The following is an 18,817-nucleotide window of genomic DNA, read 5'->3' on the forward strand; positions in this document are numbered from 1 at the left end:
GTTGCCCTCTTCTTTGCCTGTTACAGGAACAACGGCGATGAGGCGGTCAGAGTAATTTTGGGGAAGCTAGATTGTTTTATCCATCTGCATATGTGCCCTAGAGACCGCAGGACTAGTAGCAGGTGGTTTCTTGACAGGGTGATGCTGGCATTTGCGTCAGGCTTATTAAGTGGCAGCCCCAAGCTCGCCGTGGAGGGGCGGATCGGCGAGGGACTGTTAACAAAGATGGCGGTGGCGGCTGCCGCGGCGAGGGTCTGGGGATCAAGTCGAGGCTTGGGCCGGGTTGGCCTTCTCCTCCTGCGGCGGCCAGGGGCTCGTGGGCTGGCTAGATCAGTGAGTATCTGGGACAACGGGGAGTTTTCTCCAAGGAGGTATAGGGATGTTTACGCTGTCTTCAGAGTGTGGGGGTTCCTCTACGGAGTGGAGGAAGGGCTTTTAACAGAAGGGACAAGGGCTGGGAGAACCACTTGGAGAGGACACCCAAGGGAAGAACTTCCAGTTCCTTAGGAGGAGAAAAGCCAGGCAGCTCCTTTGTAACCCTGAAGGAGAGAGACAACTTGGAGAGAGCGAGGGAGCTTCTTGTTAGTTGCCGCCGTTCCCCAGGGGAGGCCGCTTGGAGGACGCGGGCGGGGGAGGTGTGACCTTTCCTCTCAGTGGTTGGAGAAAACTGCCTTTGTAAGGGACAGACTTTCTTCTCGGTAAAGACTCCCCCCCTTCAGGGAGGAGAAAAGAGAGATCAGGTTTCCCATCAGGGACTTTTATGGTGCCCTTTGCTCCAACTCTGATTTTAAAGTGAATTGCGTAAAAAAGTCGTTTGATCCTGTGCCCCCGATAGAATGCCTTGTCGGTTTTGATGACTGTACGGAGAAGATGATCAATAAATATTTGTTGAATTAATGAGGGAGTGGGAGCGGGGGCGGGGGGAGAGAGGTCCAGACAGAGCACTTAGCCCACATTTCTTAGAAACACTTGAGAAATGCCTTGTTTCTTGTCAAAAGTGTTAGGTTGATGCTGCTAATTGCTAGCTCACACAGCAGAAATCTAGTTAGAAGCCGCTTTTTAGGAGAGAGGCCGGGGGCTGAGAAAAGCAGTGAACTAAGATTTCGCACATAAGTGAGTCGTGGTTAAGAAGATGGGCTCAGGAGCTAGACCATGTGGCACCATGTCCCTAATCTGCCACTTTCCAGCTTGGTAGCTTTGGGCAAGGGACTGCTCCTCTCTGGACCTAATTTCCCCCTCTGTAAAATGCTAACAATGGCCCCATCTTAGGGTTGTGTAACTTAAATGTGTAAAGTGCTAAGAACAGGACCTGGTATATGACGAGTGCAATCAGAATGTTGGCCGCTGTTGAAAGTGAGGGTGGAGGGAAGGGACAGAAACTGGCCTCGGAGATGGGGGAAGAAGAAAGGAGGTGACCTTGGGAGGGTCTGGATTGGTGAGGGCCTTGGCGGGAAATCTATCAAGATCTTGTGGGGTTGGGCCTGACTGTCTGATGCCCAAACCATTGGGAAGGGAAGATAGAATCTGTGGGAAGAAGCTCTAGCTAGGGAGAGAAATGGGGGCAAGAAGATGGGCTGGGAGTGAGGTGTGGGGACACCTGGGAAGGGAGTTGAAGCAGGTAATTTCCCAAGGGCTGCTGGAGCAAGATGGAGGTGGGAGAGTCCCTGCCTTTGGGCTGTTCTCGGTCAGTTTTGTTTTGTTTTGTTTTTGAGCAGTCAGATTCCCCACAGCTGAGCTCCCTAGAGCCCATTGGTTGGGCCTGCGCGGTGGGGGTGGGCTGGACTGGGGCAGGAGTAGGGAAGGGTCATTCATGACTGATTAAATCGGCTTCCTTCCTGGCTCAGTCTCCTTGCTGCCCTTCACCTTACTTCTCCTTTTTTTTTTTTTTTTTTTTTTGGCGGGTTGGGTTGGGAGCAGGAGGTCTTTCAGAGTCTCTAAGTTTTTATAATTTTTTTGTTGTTGTTGTTGTACGCGTGTCTCTCACTGTTGTGGCCTCTCCCGTTGTGGAACACAGGCTCCGGACGCGCAGGCTCAGTGGCCATGGCTCACGGGCCCAGCCGCTCCGCAGCATGTGGGATCTTCCCGGACCGGGACACGAACCCATGTCCCCTGCATCGGCAGGTGGACTCTCAACCACTGCGCCACCAGAGAAGCCCCTCACTTCTTTTTTCTTAAGATTTAAAAAGGAAATTTTTTTTTTTTTGAGGGGAGGGAAGGAGTAGTAGCATTTAGTCAAAGATTTTGAGCCTGATCTGGTCAATAGGACTTTTTGTAATGATAGGAGTGTTCTAAATCTATGTTGTCCAGTACAGTAGCCACTAGCCACACGTGGCTGCTGAGCACCGGAAATGTGGCGTAGCGTGACAGAGGAATTGAAGTTCTCATTTAATTTTTTTAAATAAATTTATTTGTTTATTTATGGCTACGTTGGGCTTTTTCTAATTGCATTGAGCGGGGGGCTACTCTTTATTGCGGTGCACGGGCTTCTTATTGTCGTGGCTTCTCTTGTTGCGGAGCAGGGCTCTAGGCTCACAGGCTTCAGTAGTTGTGGCTCGTGGGCTCAGTAGTTGTGGCACGCGGGCTCAGTAGTTGTGGCGCACAGGCTTAGTTGCTCCACGGCATGTGGGATCTTCCCGGACCAGGGCTCGAACCCGTGTCCTCTGCATTGGCAGGCGGATTCTTAACCACTGCGCCACCAGGGAAGTCCTTGGCTAGTCTTAATGAAGCACTTTATCATTTATAGTGCCAACTGACACCATTATTGTATTTTTTTATTTTTTTCATTATTGTATTTAATATTGCCATACTGCAAGGTATGTACTGGTAGTTTTCTTCTATTACAGGGGAGGAGACTGAAGCTCAGAGAGGTGAGGTCTGAACTTGGAGCTCCGGACTCCAAAGCCTAGTCTCTTTCCACAGTACCAGGCTGCCAGGAGGAGAAGGGGTAGGGCTTTGGTTCAGGTCTTGCAACATCCTGCTTAGTCCAGACATGGTGTGTATCATCAGACTCTGCCTGGGGCTGGTGGGAAGAGCCGACCTCAGCCCCCATCATGCCCTCCCTTCACTGCCCTTCAGCCCCACTGGCCGTTTTCCCCTTTCCTTGGATGAGCTCCTTCCACCTGGAGGCCTTTGTAGGGATATGGTCCTTCAGGTGTCAGGCTGAGAGTTCACTTCCTCAGAGAAGCTTTCCTGACCCCATGACCGGTCTCAATGTGTAAAACAGGGACAATAGCAGTACCTCCCTCAGAGAGATACGCTGAGGGTGAAAGGAAGCAGCTCTTAGGAAGCACTCACACGTACATCCATGTGCTCGGTAAGGGCTCAAGAAATGGCGGCGGCTGCTTTCCCCCAGGAACAGTGAATCTGTCGTGGCCTTGACTGATGCAGGGAAAGGATGCTTCCCATCTTCAGTGGCTGGGGAGCTTAGTGCTGCTAAAGCCGCCGGGTCCCTGAGGCCAGGGAAAGCCTGACGCATCTCCACACTTCCCTGGCCTCCCCAGCCGGATCCCCCTGGAAGGGGAGGCCGCTGATGAGGTCACTGACGTTCCTGAGCTGGAAGTAAAGCCAGAGTCAGCTTTGCACTCTTTGAGGCAGAGTGCCTCAGACTCCAGAGAGAGAGCAGGCTCGGCTGGCCTCAGCTGTCCTAGCTTCCGAGGACTCGGTTACCTGGCACCATCCACACAGCCTTCCCGGGCTGGACCCCGCTCTTCTCTCCAGCTGCCCTGTAGTGGGCAGGCTGCCTGGCTTCAGATGCTGACACCGCTGCGCATCATCTCCCTGGGTCACGGCCAAGTCACCTAACCCCTCTGAGCCTCGGGGCCACCTGTGTGGTACGGAGGTGTGGTCATGGCGCCTGCTTCACCTGGGTGCCGTGCAGGTTCAGTGAGTCACAGGCACCATACAGCAGGTGCCTGGTGTGGCGCCGAGGCACGTAGTTAACTGCTGTGGTTAACGTGCTACAGCCAGGTGGTCTCCAGGGTGCCAGGATCTCTCCTCTTGCCTCAGAGCCTTTGTCCTTCCCGAGGACTGACGTGTTCTCCCCCCACCCTCTGCCTGGCTCACCCCTGCTCGTCCCTCAGGCCTCGGCTTCGCTCCGCCTTCTCCAGGAAGCTTTTCCTCCTGCTGCATGTGATGCAGCTAGTGAAAGTCTTCCTCTTCGAGCTACAGCGGGTGCTTTATACCCGCCTCACCACCAGCCAGTGAAATAGAAACTCTTATTTCCACAAGGGGACGCAGGTTCAGGGAGACAGTCTCCTACCCAAGGTGACGTGGCTGGAAAGGGACAGAGCCAGGATTCAAGCACAGGCCGCTTGGCTCTCCAGCCCTCATCCTACCCTGCCTGTGTGTTAACTAACCTCTCTGCAATCCTGCCTCCTCCGACATCGCCCCTCCTGACTATGACTTGTGTGTTCAGTGTCTGTCATCCGTCTCTCCCCGTTGTCCCCAGCCCTCAGTTCAGGACCTGACTTGGAGCAAATATTCAATGATGACTTGTTTGACCGCTACAGTCATCAAGTACACTTGTTAGCTAGTCATAGTTATCGAGTGTTTGTTACGTGTCAGGCACTGGGCTGAGCACTGTACACCCAGGGGCTCTTTAAATCCTCAGGACCGGGCTTCCCTGGCAGCCCAGTGGTTGAGAATCCACCTGCCAATGCAGGGGACGTGGGTTCGAGCCCTGGTCCGGGAAGATCCCACATGCCGTGGAGCAACTAAGCCCGTGTGCCACAACTACTGAGCCTGCACTCTAGAGCCCGCAAGCCACAACTACTGAGACCACGTGCCACAACTACTGAAGCCTGCGCGCCTAGAGCCCGTGCTCCACAAGAGAAGCCACCGCAATGAGAAGCCTGCGCACCACAACGAGTGGCCCCTGTTGGCCGCAACTAGAGAAAGACCACGCACAGCAACGAAATAAATAAATAAATAAATAAATAAATAAATGCAGCCAAAAATAAATAAATTTAAAAAAAAAACAAGCACTGTAAAAAAAAAAAATCAGGACCATCTGTGAGATAGATGCTCATACCGCCCTTGGTTTACACATGAGGAAACTGCTGCTCCGGGAGCTGTACTTACACTCCCGAAGGCAGCAGTCAGCTCAGAGTCCCTGCCCTTAACTGTGGCCCCGTAGGGAGTGGCTCGAGGAGGGGCCACCCCAGTACGTGTGGGGCAGACCTTGGCCTTCCAGAACAGGCGTCTGTGTCCTGTGTGGTAGGAGAGAGCGTGGCTTCAAGGCTTTGTGTAAATCTGTGCAGCTTCTGCCGTTGTAGGTCACTGCCACCAGGACAAACCCACTCCCCCACCAAAAGGAAGGGAGAATGGGCGGAGACACATATTCCCTCTGCAGGCATTTTGCCACCCACTCCCATTGTGGAGCGTTTCCTCGGGGCCAGGCACTGCGCCGATCCCTTTGGTAGCTCAAGGAATCAACACAGTAACCGTGGGCTAGGTACCACATTCATCTCTACAGGCCCAGGAAGAGTGGGCACGGCCAAAGCCCATCTCCAGGGTACAGGGGGCATCAGTGTACCCTGACTGTAGCTCTCCAGCCTCTGGAGGCAGACAGTCCTGCCCTGACACCAGGGTTTGTTCGGAGCCCCATGACCCTGTCCTCCTGGCCCCTGGCCTCCCGTCCTAGAGCCCCTCCCCAGATGGCATCTCCCGTGTCTCAGCCTCTCTCTGGAGTGTCCGCTGGGGCCTCGGTCTGGAATTACAATACAGTCTTGAGATGCAGTCAGCCCTTCTCCCCAGCTCCTCTTTTCCCCATCTTCCCAGGGTGCCAGTCAGTTTCCTTTTTCCCATTTCCTGACCCTAGATTTTGTTTTTTTTCCTCTTTTACCAATTTTTGAGCACGTAACGTGTCCCGTGCCTTTGCTGAACCCTTTGTGTGCCTTAGGAACTTTCTGCAGCAGCCCTCTGCAGCCTTTTCGCAGATAAGGACATTCAGAGACACGGTGTTTTGCAGAGGGCTGTGCAGTGAGCTGAGAAATTGGAACCCAGGTCATCCAGGTCAGTCTGATTCTAACTAAGCCAGTGAACTTAACCGCTCGTTCATCCATTCGGTCAGTAATTGGCTGTTGAAGTGTGTGCTCTGTAAACCAATGTGGACATGCTTCTTGCCTCCCTGGAGCTTGTGATGTGTGTGGGAGATACACATGAGAGGAATGGATCCTCCAGGTGAATGGAAGGGTCCGGCCGTGTGAGCGCTCAGAAGGCGGAAGCACGGTCTGCAAGAGTTGGGCCGCTGCCGTGCTGTTGTCAGGCCTGGGCCCGCCCTGCCGTCGGGAGTATAATTTCCTTTATATCCTCACAATCACAAATGCAGATAAACGCACACAGGTTCACATCCCCCTGCTGGAACCCGGGAAGGGCTCTTTGCTGCAATTAAAGGAGGGAGGGCGGGGAACACATTTGAGCACCCATGTGTGAGATCCAGCTCACGACAAGCCCAGACATTCTTCTTTAGCACCTATTGGAAGTGAAGCCACAGTTACTGAGCTGAGAGGAACCTGGCGACCGGTGGAAAGTAAAGATGCAGATGGGTGCAAAGTGGGCCAGCAGTGGCAGCTGGGGTTCGGGGCCTGGGTTTAGGGGTCTGGGTGTCAGCCCTGCCCAGGTTGGAAGCCCAGTCCTGACTTACCTGTTTTAGCCCTGGGGCCTGGTGCAGGGCGGTTATGTTACCTGCCTGAACCTGGGCTTCCTCGTCTGAAGGGCAGCAGTACATACTCTGCCTCATGGATGTGCTCTGAGGACTCAGTGAGGGTTCTGCACGCGGACCTCAGCCTGGTGCCCGGCAAAGGCTTACTGCAGGGGCACTGTTGCAGTGCTCAGCCTAGTTCAGGGCGTTCTAGCTCAAGTGCTGAGAAATGGAATTGGTTCCCCTCTTGGTGCATGTGTAGGCTTCTCCCGGGCTTTCCCCAACAGGCCTCCTCTCAGCGGGGGGTGGGGGGGTGATGCTTCCCACGGGACTCCTTCCCAGGTCCAGAAGGGACATGCCATTGCTCACTGTTTGCCTTTTGTGTGTCCCGTTACCCCAGCTTCAAATGCTCTGTCCCTGACCCCTAGATATCCTTCAGGTCCCAGCTCTCATATCACTTTCTCAGGGGAACCTTACCCTCTTTCCACTCTGCTCTCACCCCATGGCTTCTCCTGGGAGAATACGCATCACCCTCATCCGCTCAGCGTTACTTGTTGAACCTCTGTCTTCCTTGCTGGGCGGCAGGGACAGGTGTCTTGCCTCTCTTAGGTCCCCGGAACCCAGCACAGGCCGTGGAACGGAGCAGGTGCTCAGATATTTGTTGAATGAGTCAGTCTGGGCTCCTGAACTGCAGTGGAGAGGGTGGTAAAGTGTGTGGAGCAGTTTGCCAGGTGGTGGGGAAAGCGGCTTCTGGTACAGAGACGAGAGCAAGAGATGCGGTGGGAGAAACGATGGTCGGCATCTTTCTGAGCCTTTACTATACATGCAAGCACTCTGCTCGCCGTTCTATACACGTGATCTTGTTTTAGCCGCGCAGTGTTTCCATGTGGTGTTCTCCATTTTACAGGTTGAGAAAGGGGAGACTTGAAGAGGGGAAGTCCCGTTCCCATGGTCACTCAGCAGGGGATTTGAACTTGGCAGGCTGACTCTTAAGGGCTCACAGACATAAGCTCTAAGCTGGGTGGCCGCCTTGTGGGTAGAGGGGTCAGTAAAGAGCCCTTCTGGCTGACTGGAGGTCGCTGTGCAGCGGTGTGTGTGTGTCTGTGGTAGCCGTGGGAGATGGAGAGGACGGGGTAGCGGTGGTCAGCCCTGGGGAGGCCTTGAATGCCAGGGTGAGGAGTTTGGGCGTCTGATAATAATAGCTACTGGTTCTTGAGCTGCCTGCCAGTTTATTAGATTATTTAACCTTTACAGCGACCCTGTGTGATAGATATTATGATTTTTCACCCCAATTTTACAGCTGAGCGCTGAGACACGAAGCAGTTGTAGGAACTTGCCCAACGTGTGACACGTTGGGAAGGTGGCCGAGCCGGGATTCAGACCCTGTGCATCAGGCCCCAGAGCCCACCGCGGCTGTGGTGGCTTAATCACCAGGCCGTGCTGCCTGCCGCTGCGGGGTTGAGCCTGCAGAGCCTCTGCTGCTCCTGACATGGGTGTCTGCTCCCCCCTCTCCCCTGCCTTCTCTCTGCAGCATCCCCAGAGGCAGCAGCAGCACTTCTCGTCCCTGGATGACAAGCCCCAGTTCCCAGGGGCCTCGGCGGAGTTTATAGACAAGCTCGAGTTCATCCAGCCCAATGTCATCTCTGGGATCCCCATCTACCGCGTCATGGACCGGCAGGGCCAGATCATCAACCCCAGCGAGGATCCCCACGTGAGAGGCCGCTTCCCCCCGACCCCGTGCCTCCATGCCCAGGCCCCTTGCCCGTCTCCTCCCCTCTGGTCCCAACTGGCCCACATATGTCTGTGCCTCCATCTGCAGCTGCCCCAGGAGAAGGTGCTCAAGTTCTACAAGACCATGACGCTGCTCAACACCATGGACCGCATCCTCTATGAGTCCCAGAGACAGGTGCATGGGCACGGGCTGGGGAGAGGGGCGTGGGGCCACCTGAGGTCCCCCTACCTGTGTTTGGGCCAAAAGACAGCTCGCAAGGAGGAGGGAGTGCAATGGAGATCCTTGTCTTGAGGTCCTTAGAGTTCTTGGGGTTCTGCTGGGGCTCTGGAGGAAGAGGGTGGGAGGGTCCTGCCCAAGGGCAGAAGGGTGGACCAGATCACGGAAAGCCTGCTGTACGCCGGGCTGGGGGCCTAGCTGTGCTGGGAGAGGGCAGGCAGCAGAAGACTGGACTCCCCGTCCTGTCAGGCGCTCACAGTCCTGAGAAGCGGCGTGGCTCTCGGTGCTTCCGGGAGTGCCCGTGCCCACCGTGCTGTGGTGGGCGCTCAGCTGTGTGAGCATCAGCTGACAGAGACCCAGTCACAGCAGCGCCAGCAAAGAGGGAACTGGGCGACTCGGCTAACTGCAGGCCCATAAGGCCCTGTTTCAGGCACAGCTGGACCCCGCGGGCTCAAGACATGTTTTCAGACGTGTTTCTCTCTCTGAGCGTCTTTTCGGCTCTCCTTTGCCTTGGCTTCCTTCATTCTCAAGCTGCGGTGGTCTCTGGAAGCTCCAGATTCACGGAGAGGTGGCAGAGAAAGGGTTCAGGGTACGGGCTGTGGAGCTAGACTGCAGTTCGAGTCCACATTCTGTCACTCTCTAGCTTTGTGGCCCTGGGAAAGTTGCTTAGCCGTTCAGTGCTTCAGTTTTCTCGTCTCTAGCTACTTTATGGGGTTGCTGTGAGGATTGATGGTGGCCTGTGTAGTGGCCTTAGGAACAGTGAAACTGGCATTTGTCGTGGATACCAGTCTTGCAATTATTATCCTTTCTGTTTAGCAGTGGAAAGAGAATGTCTGGTCCCTAATGTTCCAGGAAAAGGCCCAGAGCTGATGCTTATTGGCCAGGCTTTGGTCGCAGACCCCCCCTTGAGCCAGCCCATGTGATTGACCGGCCAAGCCGCGGCCACGTGCCCATCCCCAGGAACCAAGGGCGCAGAGGCCTGGAGTCCGTCCCTCCCAGGCTGCGGAGACGGAGAGCAGGAGCATGGGGTTCCTGTTAGGAAAGTGGGAAGAATGCTGGGCAGGCTCGTCCTCAGGAGTGGGGATGGGCTTGGCAGTCTGCACTTGTATCAGGCCCCCAGGTGACCCCACTGTGACCCCACTGTGCACTGGAAGCACAAGGCCCACTGAGGACAGTTCCGAGCAGGTCAGGCGGGCAGCCAGCTCCCTGGTTCTCTTGCTCACAGGAGCACTACGTGTGGGTTCTCCATCTGCCCAGAAACTTCCCTTGGCTCCTACCGTCCACAGGATCAAGACCTGCCCTTCCTGTCCACCCCGTCTCCCATTCACTGTGGCCTGGGCCATCTGCTCCCCTCTGCATGGCCTCAGTGCCAGGCCACCCCTCCCACCCTCTCTCACATGGCCGGGCTCCTTCCTGACCCCTGGGTTGTCTGCGCAGACGGGGGCTTTGGAACCTGGCAGACGTGGGTCCAGTCAGAAACGTGACTTTAGGCAGGTGATTTTTCTTGTCTTTGCCTCGGTTTCTTTAGTGTATTAAAACATAGAAATAATGACAGAACCCACCCCACCCCACCCGACCAGGTGGGGGTGGGAATTCTGTGAGACCCGGCATGTAAAGCCCCTCGCCCGTTGGCTGACACAGGGAACCCTCAGTAAGATCAGCTCAGCCCTCAGGTTTCAGCCTCCCTTAGCTAGGGTTATCCCAGCAGCCCCCATCCAAACAGAAATAAAAGCAGTAGTTTAAACAGATTAATAGGTTTTTTCTTTTGCATGAAAGAAATGTGAAAACAGGTGGTCGGGGCTGGTGTGGTGGTACCACAATGTCCCTGGATACCCAGCACTGGCTTCTAGCCTCCAGGGCCCCTCATAAACCAAATGGCTGCTGGAGCCCCCTCCGTCACGCCTCGCTCCAGGCAGGAGGCAGAAGGAAGGTGGAAGGTCAAACGTGGCACCGCCCAGCTGTCTCCCCACACCCACATTTATAGAACTTTCCAGGCAGTCCCACCAAAAAACATCACACGTTTCATCGGTCACTCCCAGCTGCAAGGGAGACTGGGAAAGTACTCTTTTAGTCTGGGCAGGTGCTGTCTGTGGTGGAATGAGATCTGCTAGAAAAGAGGAAGAGGGATCTGATACTGGGTAGGCAACCAGGGACCTCTGCCCCTAGCCCAGGTCCTGCTTCCTCAGGGGGCCCCCCTCTCAGGCTCCTCCCCACACCAACCTCGGCAGCCCTGCCAGGCCCTCAGCACCCAGCATCCGCCCCACTCATTGCTTTCAGTTGGCTCCCCACTTGGAAGAAAGTGGTGTTCATCTGTGGTTCCCCCCCGCGACAGGAGGCCCCTGCGGAACACATGAGGCCTGGGCACAGGGCGTCCTGCAGCTGCTGACCCGGTTGGCTCCATTTTTACCTTACATATAGTCCTGCTTACCTCCATCTCTGTGCCAGGCCTCCCGGATCTCCAGCCAGACTTCACCTCTTAGCCCCCGATCTGCTTGGCTTCTCACCCTGGGTGTCCCTCACCAAATTCAGCCCATCCAGGCTTGAGCTCAGCACCTTCCTTCCAGACCTGCTCCTCTTCCGCCCTTAGGCCATTTCTCAGTGACGGTACCGCCCTCCACCCATTTGCCCAAACTGGAGACCTACTGGTATTCCCTGTCCCCTCCCACCCCCTCACTATCACTTTCCCCTTTCATTCACTCTGCCCTGAGGTATTTAGTTAGAAATCCATTCTGCCGCTCAGCACCACCGTCAGGAACCCAGACTTCTTTTCTGCTTCACCATGTGGGCGACTTGGCTTTCGGCCCCTGCTTCTTGCCTCACGTTCACAAGATGGCTGCCACAGGTCCAGGCTTCATGGCTGTGGGCAAACCTGGAGGGAAGGGGCGGCAGCAGCTGCAGTGACCTCTTTTATCAAGAAAGCAAAAGCAGAATTCTGCTTAATTCTCTGCCTAGAACTTGTGTCCTGTGGCCACTTCTGACTGTAAGGGAGGCTGGGAACATATTTTTCCAGGCTCTGGGATAAGGGGGCTCAGGAGAAGGTAGTTGCCCTGGGCACCGGTGTAGCGAACCATCGGGGGCTGCCGCTCCCTGCACCGCTCACTCTGCTTCTCAAGACTCTCAGTCATCCTCTCCCTGCTGCCTGCCACCAGCAGGCCAGGCCGCGCCCCCTCCCACCTGGCGCTTGGCACTCTGTTCCTGTCTCCTCCATCCATTCCCACGTGGTAGCCTGAGAGACATTTTTAAAACATCTCTCCCCTGAGAACTGTTGGCGGGTTACCGTCGTCCTCAGGGTAAAGTCCGGATACGTCATACGTCGTTCCCTGCCTCTCTCTCCCTCCTCGTCGTTCTCCACCCCTCCCACTTTGTGTCCCAGCCCTTCTGACCTCATGGCCTTTCTTGTTCTCTCTGCCTGGAAACCTCCACCCTCCCTACCTTTGCTCGGCATAGGCATTGCTCCTCGATGCCCCTCCACAGTGGGGCGGGGACCCCTTCAGCCCCCATCACGCAGCCCCATCACCCTGGCTGTAACCAACCTGGCGGTTCCTCTGTGAAGGCAGGGACGCCAGCGCGGCCTGGGCCAGAGCCGGCCTCCAGGAAGCATCTGTTGAACCACAGAGTGGTCGGAAGTCGGTCAGTGTTCGGATGTTTCTCTGGCATTGCCCAGTCTAACTGAACCTGCCCGCTGGGCCCTCCTCCACCCCCAGGGCCGGATATCCTTCTACATGACCAACTATGGCGAGGAGGGGACGCACGTGGGGAGTGCAGCAGCCCTGGACAGCACGGACCTGGTGTTTGGCCAGTACCGGGAGGCAGGTACGTCTGCCCGTGGCCCGGCCCTGTGGAGCAGGTGCCAGGGACCTGGGTCTGTGGTCCCCATCGAGACTAGTCAGGCCCAGTCCCTCCTGCTACGAAGGCGAGGCCCACATCAGTTACCAATGTGCTCTTCTAGGAGCGGCACCTTGCCAGAGAGGCCTAAGGGTGCTTCCCCTCCGCGGAGGCCTGGCAGTATTGTAGTTAAGAGCCTGTGCTCCTGACCATTCCATGCCCTGCTGGTGACCAGTTGTTCGATTTTGGGCAAGTCACTTCCGTTCTCTGAGCCTCAGTTTTCTCACCTTTGAAATAGAGATTATGATGGATGGCATCCCCTTGCGCTGTGGGGCTGCCGCGAGCCTGCAGTGAGGTCAGGCCGAGCTGGCCTCTTCCCAGGTGCCGTGTCCTTCACGCAGCCACAGCCGAGGCAGATGGGTGGGCGTGTTCCAGCCTGGGAGTGGCTAACTTCTGAGTGAATGAGGGAGAGGATGGAAGGAGCGACGACTAGGAATGAAGAAAACGGATGAGTGTTAAGGAGAGACTGGGGGTGCAGGAGTGAGCCCGGGGAGCTGAGGGTGGGGTTCCACAGCAGTTGTTGGTATGGGGCCCAGCAGGGGAGCCAGATCTGACCCTTCCTCTCAGGTGCTGCACGATCTTGGGCAGGTTGCTTAACTGCTCCTTGCCTCAGTTTCCTCATCTACTGTGGGAGACAGTGAACCCTCCCAAGACAGTTGTTGAGGGGTTTCAGAGGGCAGATGACGTAAAGCCCTCAGCACAGGGCCTGGCGTGGGGTGAGCACTCGGAGTCAGAGGCGGTGTCGTGAGCAAGGCCTCTCACCTGGGGGCAGCTCTTCAGTGGGGAGGTGTGGCCTGGCCAGGCAGGCTGCCCAGAGCGCTCCCGGGACCAGCACAGCCTTCCAGTCTGCTCTCAGACTATCTACTGTCTCAGCTGCACCAGACCCCCCCACCCCACATGCTCCAGGGGAGCAGATGCCCTGTGATACCGTCCGTGGTTCCGCATCATTAGGTTTGCCTGGGCATTGGGCCGCGAGCCAGGCCCCTGCCACGTTTGCTAAGCGCTTCTCACTGTTTCTGCTGAGGGGATCTCCCTGGGGAGGGCTCCATGCAGGGCCTGGAGCGAGGGTCCTGGAGTTACGGGCGGCCGCTGGGCTCTGCACATGGGGGCTGTTTGGGCCCCAGCCACCTCTGCAGGAGTGAGCCGTCCTGCACCAAGGGTCACAGAAGGCCCTGCATCCAGACAGCTGCCGAGGCGCCTGTGAGGGGCAGGGAGGAAGGGCAGGCCCCGCTTGTCCCAGTCCTGTGAGGGGCAGGGAGGAAAGGCAGGCCCCGCTTGTCCCAGTCCTGACTGGGCCGCTACTCCCCGTGTGACTCTGTGTCTCCTGTGAAGTGGGGAGAACAAGGGCACTGAGAACGGCAGCGCTCACTGAGCTGTCCTCAGTGCCGGAAACCTTGGAGCCTGTGTCGGTTCCCCTCACAGCAGAGTGGAGGCCCCTGCCCACCTCCCACTGGAGCGGCCGCAAGGGACCCCCGCCAGCCCCACCAGCTGTGTGAGCCAGCTAGTGCGAAGCTCGCGTCAGAGAGGTGTGGCCTTGTGGCGCCTTTGATGATGAGGTGGGCATCCACCGGGGTTTTGTTTGAAGAAAGGATTTTACTGCCATGAGCAGGTTTGAATATTTCCTCTCTAGTCCACAGGTCGTGAGCACGGCCCATACTTCTTTTTGGTTCATATGATGATTTTTTTTTAAGTAGATGAATTAGTGGAAACTCTTAAAAATCAGGTAGCTTCCCCTCCTCTCCCCTAGCGCCCCCCCCAAAAAAGCACGCTGGATTGCTCCTTTTGAAAAGCTGGACCACCTGCCTCCCTGGGCAGAGGTCAGTTGGTTTGAACAGCAGCCTCCGCTTTAGGCAGGCCTGTGCTTTCTGCTCTGCCCGCCTGCTTCCTGCACCCGCCTGGTCCCTATGAGCATCCGAACGCGCCTTCCCTGCTGTAGGACAGTCAGCGGAACGGGTCCCGGGCAGGAAGGGCCTGGCCCAGGGGCCCTCACAGGGTTGGCCTGTCCCGCACACCACCCGCCACGGTAACCCTGCCTTCTCCTGCACCAGGCGTGCTCATGTACCGGAACTACCCCCTGGAACTGTTCATGGCCCAGTGCTACGGCAACGTGAGCGACCTGGGCAAGGGGCGCCAGATGCCCGTCCACTATGGCTGCAGGGAGCGCCATTTCGTCACCATCTCCTCTCCACTGGCCACGCAGATCCCTCAGGGTGAGGATGCACGCCCCGGGCCCGCACACACAGTCTGAGTCGTTACCCTACTTGGGCCCTAGCCTCCTCCATCCCTTCCGGGGGCTTCCTGGTGGCGCCACGGTCCTAGCGCTGGCCTGGGCTCTAGACTTACACGACCCCTCTTGTCTGGGACCCTCGCAGGAGGGCTCTAGTGGCGTCTTCGCCCCATTCGGCAGGTTTGAGCACAGTCACGCTGTCAGTTTCTCACGCTTGTGCCCAGCCCGTGTCCGTTCACCGGCACAGCCAGCTGCGTGGGACTGAGCATGTGCCAGCTTCCTTACTAAAGGTCACCCGGCCGGTAGCAAGAAGAGTAGGCACTCAAATCGTGGACCATGTGGCTCCAGAGGCTGGGTCCTCCAACCCGGCCCTGTCCTGCCTCTGTCCTGAGTGACTCCCCTAAAGCTTACTCCGCAAGTCCACGATGCTTAGCGCAGTTGGTGTGGCTTCTGTTAAAGGTGACTGCTTGTGAAGCAGACCCGCCAGGGGGAGGGCTGTGGCCACACAGTGCAAAGACAGGGATGTGGACAGCCCCCGCCCCCCACCCTGTGGAGCCTGCACTCGGTCAAGGGTCAGTCTGCTCCAGGGCAGACACGTGAACTGATGTGTACAGGGCTTAGAGTGCCTGGCATGTCAGAGGGCCCTGGGCACGCCCGGTGTGTTCTGTTTGGGAACAGGAGCGGTTTGTGTCTGAGGTGGGAGGCGGACAGGGCAGCTTTCTGGGAAGAGGTAGCATTTTCACTGATTTCCATTTCGTAGGCTTTCCATAAGGTGGGGCCTGGCCCTCATCTTCCATTTGGGTGACCAGTTAAGTCACTCAGTTGGCCAGTGTACGGATTCCATGCTGTGTGCTGGGTGCCATTCTAGGTGCCTTGAACAGAGGCAGCAAAAACCTCAGCCTTCCTGCTGCTGACACTGGTGGGAGAGACGGACAATAAACAGGATGAAGTAACACATGGAGTGTGTCAGGGGTGACAAGGCCCACAGGGAAAAGTAAAGCTGAGAGGGAGCGGTTCTTGATGGGGGAAGGTGGGGACAGGTGTCACCAGGTGACAGTACAGACCAGAAGGTGAGAGAGGGAGCCACTCGACGTGTCCGAGGTGCCAGGAGGAGCCAGTGGGGCAGGTGTGGAGGGAGGGGTGCGCACAGGTGGGGTCTCAGGCTGTCGACTTTTGAAGACACTTTGACTCAGAGTGGCCCCGAGCTGGGGGAGGGGGAGGAGTCCGCTGCAGAACCACCTGCCGGCTCGGCTGCTGCCCTGAGGGTAACAGCTTGGGTGGGAGGAGCAGGGGGCTGGGGAGGAGGCTGCTCGGGCCAGAGGTGGGGCTGGGACCACCAGGGAGAGGTTAGGGAATGGGGAGAAGGGGTCGGATTCTGGCTCCGTTTTGAAGGCCGAGCGGGCATGGGGGCGTGACAGAAAGTCAGGGGTCAAAGATGCTGAAGTTCGTGGCCTGAGCAGTTGGAAGGATGGAAGGACGGAGCTGCCGTCAGCCGAGGGGAGGAGACTGTGGGCGGGGCAGCTTCTGGGGGGGGGGGCGGCTCAGGTGTTTTCTTTCCCCTCAGAGCCTGGCAACAGCTAGCCTGAGGGCCGGAGCCCCGGGTTGGGGTGCGAGGGTGTGGACGGGGGGAGGGTATGAGAGCAGGGAGACGCGTGTCTCTGCTCCTGCAGCGGTGGGGGCAGCCTACGCGGCCAAGCGGGCCAACGCCAACAGGGTCATCATCTGTTACTTCGGAGAGGGCGCGGCCAGTGAGGGGGACGCCCACGCCGGCTTCAACTTCGCCGCCACCCTCGAGTGCCCCATCATCTTCTTCTGCCGGAACAACGGCTATGCCATCTCCACGCCCACCTCTGAGCAGTACCGCGGGGATGGCATCGGTACGGGCCCTGGGGGCTGCTCCCCGCTCTGCCTGGGCCCTCTCCTTCCTCCCCTCTCTCCCCACTCCCTGCTCCTGTCTCACCTGAGCCCTGGGGCCTGACCTGCCTCCCTGTCCCTACAGCGGCTCGAGGCCCCGGATATGGCATCCTGTCCATTCGCGTGGATGGCAATGATGTGTTTGCTGTGTACAACGCCACCAAGGAGGCCCGGCGGCGGGCCGTGGCGGAGAACCAGCCCTTCCTCATTGAGGCCATGACCTACAGGTGCCTGCCCCACCCCAGCCTTGACCACTGCCATCCTCAGCACCTCCCCCACGTGGATCACCGTCCATGCGGTACAACCCCACTGCCCTGCAACGTGTAGCCCCTTCCGGCCTTTATTCCATTTCCCCCCTTCTCCCCTAGTCCCCCCGTTCCTTCTTGACCTTCCCCTGAGGGGCGCCAGCCTGACCCTGGGTCCCCCTCCCGCTGGTAGGATCGGGCACCACAGCACCAGCGACGACAGCTCAGCGTACCGCTCAGTGGATGAGGTCAATTACTGGGATAAGCAGGACCACCCCATCTCCCGGCTGAGGCACTACCTGCAGAGCTGTGGCTGGTGGGACGATGAGCAGGAGAAGGCCTGGAGGAAGCAGTCCCGCAAGAAGGTGAGGAAGGGCCACCCTCCGTTGCAAACCACCCCAGGGGTCGTGTTCCGGGATGGTGTGTCACGGAGAACCCTGGAAGGATGGGGAGGCTGGGGGTTGGGGCCATTGAATTGGCAGCCTCGGGGATAACCCTGGTGATGTCTCTAATGCCATGATGCCAGGACACGTGCACCTTAGCCGTGTTCTGCCCTCAGCTCCTCCGCCTCTGAAGAGGGATACTGGGGTACCCACCTCAGGAGCTTGTCTGAGGGTTTGCGTCTGATCCAGATGGGGTGTAAGTGTCCGCCAGAGTCTGTGCACTGCCCTCCTCGGCCCTGGTCATCAGACACCAGAAGCACTGCGGCCCAGTGGGCAGGGCAGACCCTGGTGTCGGGCAGCATGTGCTTCCTGGCTCTGCCCCTGACCACGGCATCGTGGGCACGTCCCTTCTCTTCTCTGTGCCTCGGTTTCCTCACCTCTAAGCTGCCTGCTTCTTAGGGCTGCTGAGAGGCTGAATCGATTCCATACTCTTAGTATAGTGCCTGGTTCTGCTAAGGATGGAGATGCTGGGATTTGGGACATCAGTTGTCACCACTATTTTTTTTTCTTTTTAATTTATTAAATTTATTTATTTTGGGCTGCCCTGGGTCTTCGTTGCTGCGTGCGGTCTTTCTCTAGTTGCAGCGAGCGAGGGCTACTCTTCGTTGCGGTGCACGGGCTTCTCATTGCGGTGGCTTCTATTTGTTGCGGAGCAGGGGCTCTAGGTGCGCGGGCTTCAGTAGTTGTGGCGTGCGGGCTCTAGAGCACAGTCTCAGTAGTCGTGGCGCATGGGCTTAGCTGCTCCGCGGCATGTGGGATCTTCCCGGACCAGGCCTCGAACCCTTGTCCCCTGCATTGGCAGGCGGATTCTTAATCACTGTGCCACCAGGGAAGCCCGTCACCACTATTTCTATTGTCCATGTGGGAACTTGAGGCTCAGGGGGTTAACCCCTCGCCAGAATCCCACAGGTAGGAAGCAGGTTCCTGGGTGAGAGGTCGGCTGCCTGCCCACTGCCGCTTGTCCCCCAGGTGATGGAGGCCTTTGAGCAGGCCGAGCGGAAGCTGAAGCCCAGCCCCAGCCTGCTCTTCTCGGATGTGTATCAGGAGATGCCTACCCAGCTCCGCAAGCAGCAGGAGTCTTTGGCCCGCCACCTCCAGGCCTATGGGGAGCACTACCCCCTGGACCACTTCGAGAAGTGAGGCTACGTGGCCCATCCCCACCTACGCCAGCTCTGCCTCTGAGGGCAGAGGCGGCCAGGGCAGCACTTGGGGCGGCTCCTGCCTCTCCATGCTGTTAACGTTGGTGGGGCCTTGGTCAGCCCCTTCTTCGCCTTTAGTTACAGGGTCTTCTCCCAGGGGCTGGGCAGGGGCACCTCCAGGACTGGAAGCCCCTCAGGGCTGGGTGTGGACGTGGCAGGTCAGCCTGTGGAACTTACTCAGAGTGAGAGGTGGTCAGCAGGTAGTGAATAAACTGTCTCTGCATTTGGCTTCATGCTACCTCTGGTTTCTGTTTCCTGGAGTTGGGGATGTGGGAGGAGAGGCCAGCATGACTGGTTTGGGACCACCCCTGCTTCT

At 57.5% G+C, this 18,817-nt stretch overlaps 1 protein-coding gene across 1 annotated transcript; it reads left to right on the forward strand.

The window, feature by feature from the left end:
• Positions 1 to 216: 216 nt before the first annotated feature.
• On the forward strand, positions 217 to 18,745 carry BCKDHA (branched chain keto acid dehydrogenase E1 subunit alpha). The gene is made up of 9 exons (XM_082862202.1): positions 217 to 333; positions 8,172 to 8,351; positions 8,460 to 8,546; positions 12,293 to 12,401; positions 14,522 to 14,683; positions 16,371 to 16,577; positions 16,700 to 16,841; positions 17,053 to 17,224; positions 18,272 to 18,745. Exons 1-9 carry the CDS (start codon positions 226 to 228, stop codon positions 18,440 to 18,442), a joined length of 1,338 nt encoding a protein of 445 aa, XP_082718328.1. The 5' UTR covers positions 217 to 225; the 3' UTR covers positions 18,443 to 18,745.
• Positions 18,746 to 18,817: the final 72 nt, after the last annotated feature.

Source organism: Leucopleurus acutus (genome assembly GCF_964270905.1).
Source record: "Leucopleurus acutus genome assembly, chromosome: 20".
NCBI classification, from domain to species: Eukaryota; Metazoa; Chordata; class Mammalia; order Artiodactyla; family Delphinidae; genus Leucopleurus; species Leucopleurus acutus.